The sequence below is a fragment of the Aplysia californica genome, unplaced genomic scaffold (assembly GCF_000002075.1).
Source record: "Aplysia californica isolate F4 #8 unplaced genomic scaffold, AplCal3.0 scaffold00548, whole genome shotgun sequence".
Lineage (NCBI taxonomy): Eukaryota > Metazoa > Mollusca > Gastropoda > Aplysiida > Aplysiidae > Aplysia > Aplysia californica.
Genome location: NW_004797818.1, coordinates 50,801 through 53,515, shown reverse-complemented (window position 1 = coordinate 53,515; position 2,715 = coordinate 50,801). Strand labels below are relative to the sequence as shown.

The following is a 2,715-nucleotide window of genomic DNA, read 5'->3' as shown; positions in this document are numbered from 1 at the left end:
CCCCCTGAATACTGTTTCCAAAATTTCAAACTGGAACAGTAAGCAAGTCAACACGATTTTAAAACCCCCCAAAAAACAACCCAGACAAAACCGACTAATATGGTTCATACGGAGGTAAATATTTTGTGCGCAGACATAATATCATTCAATGCGTTTTCTTGATTATGGATGTGTACATGTATAATATTATGTGGTTATGTGCGTCTGCGAGTGTTTGGCGAAATCTACACTAAGACTAGGAGAACGTAGATGACTCACAGGAACGAGACATTGCCAACGTTGTCCGGAGGTGCCTGCCAGCCTAGAGCTATGGAGTCTGTCGGCTTAGAGTTCCAGTGAGTCGCCATGTTCTGAAAAAGTTCAAAAGCCAAAATTACTAAAACCGTTTATTGTCATAATATAGTGATTCAAATATTATATTATAGTCGAACTTGCTTCAACGACCATCTGTCCAAGACAATCATTGAGGCATAAAAGACCACATTCTCACTTTTCCCCCTTTGCGTTTTTTGTGTGTGTTCTATAATATCATAATAGCCGTCGATGGTTGGTGGTTGCTCTGGTGTGGTTTGCTTCTCCTTTCCTATCAAATATCTATTATCTTTTTCTCCCCTTCTTCTTTTTTGTGTTTGTTACTCTCTTGTAACGCCTCTAAACTTTGGCACTTATATGCCCTTATTGTGTTGCAAGTGCCCTAAAACAATTACCCCCAAAAATACTAAAAAACCATCTGTCTGAGACAATCACTTTTCTCCATGACATGGCTGGCCGTCTCGGACAATTTTGACTGTATGATTATTGTTCTGTGTGCTTCTAACACCGTACTAGACACTGGTGGCATGGAAAACTAGGCATAAGCATTTCTATTGAATTGTTAATCTACTGAGTGGTTGGTTGGTGGGTACAATTCTGATGTGGTTTCTTCCTTTTTTACTATCAAACATTTGTGTCACGATGTGGTGAAATCAGGCCCTCGTCAATTTTCTGGCATGTGGAGTTATTGGTATCATCTGAGAGCTTATTCAATTGTCCTGCTTTCAATGAAAAAATGATACCCATCTTGAACAGAAGTAAAAATATTTGCGATTGAAGGAGGTCAGGACGCCTGGTTTTTGTGGTGAAATGACAGAGAAAATGGCCGCCAAAGTTTGGTAACTCCAATAGCTAGAGTCCTTGAAAACTGAAAAATGACATATTTTGTTCCTTTAATCAACGTTTTCCAGTAAAATTCACGTGGAAATGTGTTTTTATATGGACGTAAAAGGAGTTGAGCCAAAAAATAGATATTTGTTAAAGATTGCCCAACTGGCTGGACAATGCCGCTCCGATTTCGTTCCTTTGACGAGCGCCTGATCTTACCATTGTGGCGTCGGTGGCCTAGTGGTTAGCCTCCCGGACTCGCAACCGTAAGATCGTGGGTTCGAATCCCGTCTGGGACCCGACGTCGTGTCCTTGTGAAAGGCACTTTACACGAATTTACCTCACTTCACCCAGGTGGGAATGGGTACCCAGCTATAGACAGCGAAAGATCTTGTCAGTTTGTTAGTGTTTGAGCGCTTAATAAGCTGCTTGCACTGTATGCTTCCCGGGAAGCTGAGAATGTTTCTGAGTGTTCTATGGTCTGCTGGGGTAATAATATAGTGTAAAGCGCATAGAGCCTGCTGTTGAGCGGGGATATGCGCTATACAAATGCTATTTATTACTATTATTACTATAATGCCTCACATTTATCATCCACATTTCCCCTCTGTCGTTTCTTTGTATGTTACTCTCAAGTAACACCTCTAATCTTCGGGACTGACAGGTCGACCTATGTGTGCTGCAAGTGCCGTGAAACTCTTACTAATCTAAGCTGAAAGCTAAAGCCTACTACTGACCTTGAAGCCGCCAAAACAGGTAAAGACCGTGACCTTGTCGCCCGGGTAATCCGTGAACTGGCCCACGATCTCCTCCGTGTTTTCCGTCTGTCTGTGGGCGCCAATCTGGAACCCCGTGAAGTTCCGGCGGTCGGGGGCCGCTATCGTCACTGGGAGAGGCACAGCAGACGATCAGATTGTACTTCAACGCTTTTCTTTTTTTGGTCAGTGTCTTTCTTTTTTTTTGTAACAATGATGCTGATGTCTTTTTAAAATGTAGGTGCTCCCCCCCTCCCAAAAACATCCCAGAAAACAACAACAACAACAACAACAACAAAACCCCCCAAAAACCCCAACAAAAACAAACAAACAAACAAACAAAACACACACACACGAAACTTTAAAAAAAAATTAGCACAATTTAAATGTCAAGAGACGGGCTTTGACCCTGTCTGTCAGAGCCAACCCGGGCTGAAAAAGATACAACGCCCAGCAGAAAGATTGAGAGACTCGATTGTAAATTCTTCACCACACCAAAATGGAATTGAACCTCGGGTCTTCTGCATGCGACGGCGAAGTGCCTAACTGCTACACCACTGTCGCCGGTCAGTATTTCGTCTCTACGTGACACGGATATGACCGGAACAGCTCCATACTGTACTTACTGTACATGTTTTACGCTTCCTTCGAAACAATTTAGATCGTTTGGAAGTCCGGCAGTTTCAATCTTGTCTGTCGGGGTTAATCCGGGCTCAGAGAGATACACCGTCCCACCAAACGGATAGATAAAAAAATACCTTTTGCAGATAGATAGATAGATAGATAGATAGATAGATAGATAGATAGATAGATAGATAGA

At 42.4% G+C, this 2,715-nt stretch overlaps 1 protein-coding gene across 1 annotated transcript in view; it reads right to left on the bottom strand.

Moving 5' to 3' along the window:
• LOC101860119 (putative ferric-chelate reductase 1 homolog) overlaps window positions 1-2,715 on the bottom strand; it is a gene marked incomplete in the record, with an annotated part of 28,193 nt that overhangs the window by 21,465 nt on the left and 4,013 nt on the right. The window contains 2 exon segments of the mRNA XM_013087131.2: window positions 259-350; window positions 1,878-2,026. Of these exon segments, the coding sequence (XP_012942585.1) occupies window positions 259-350; window positions 1,878-2,026 (241 nt within the window).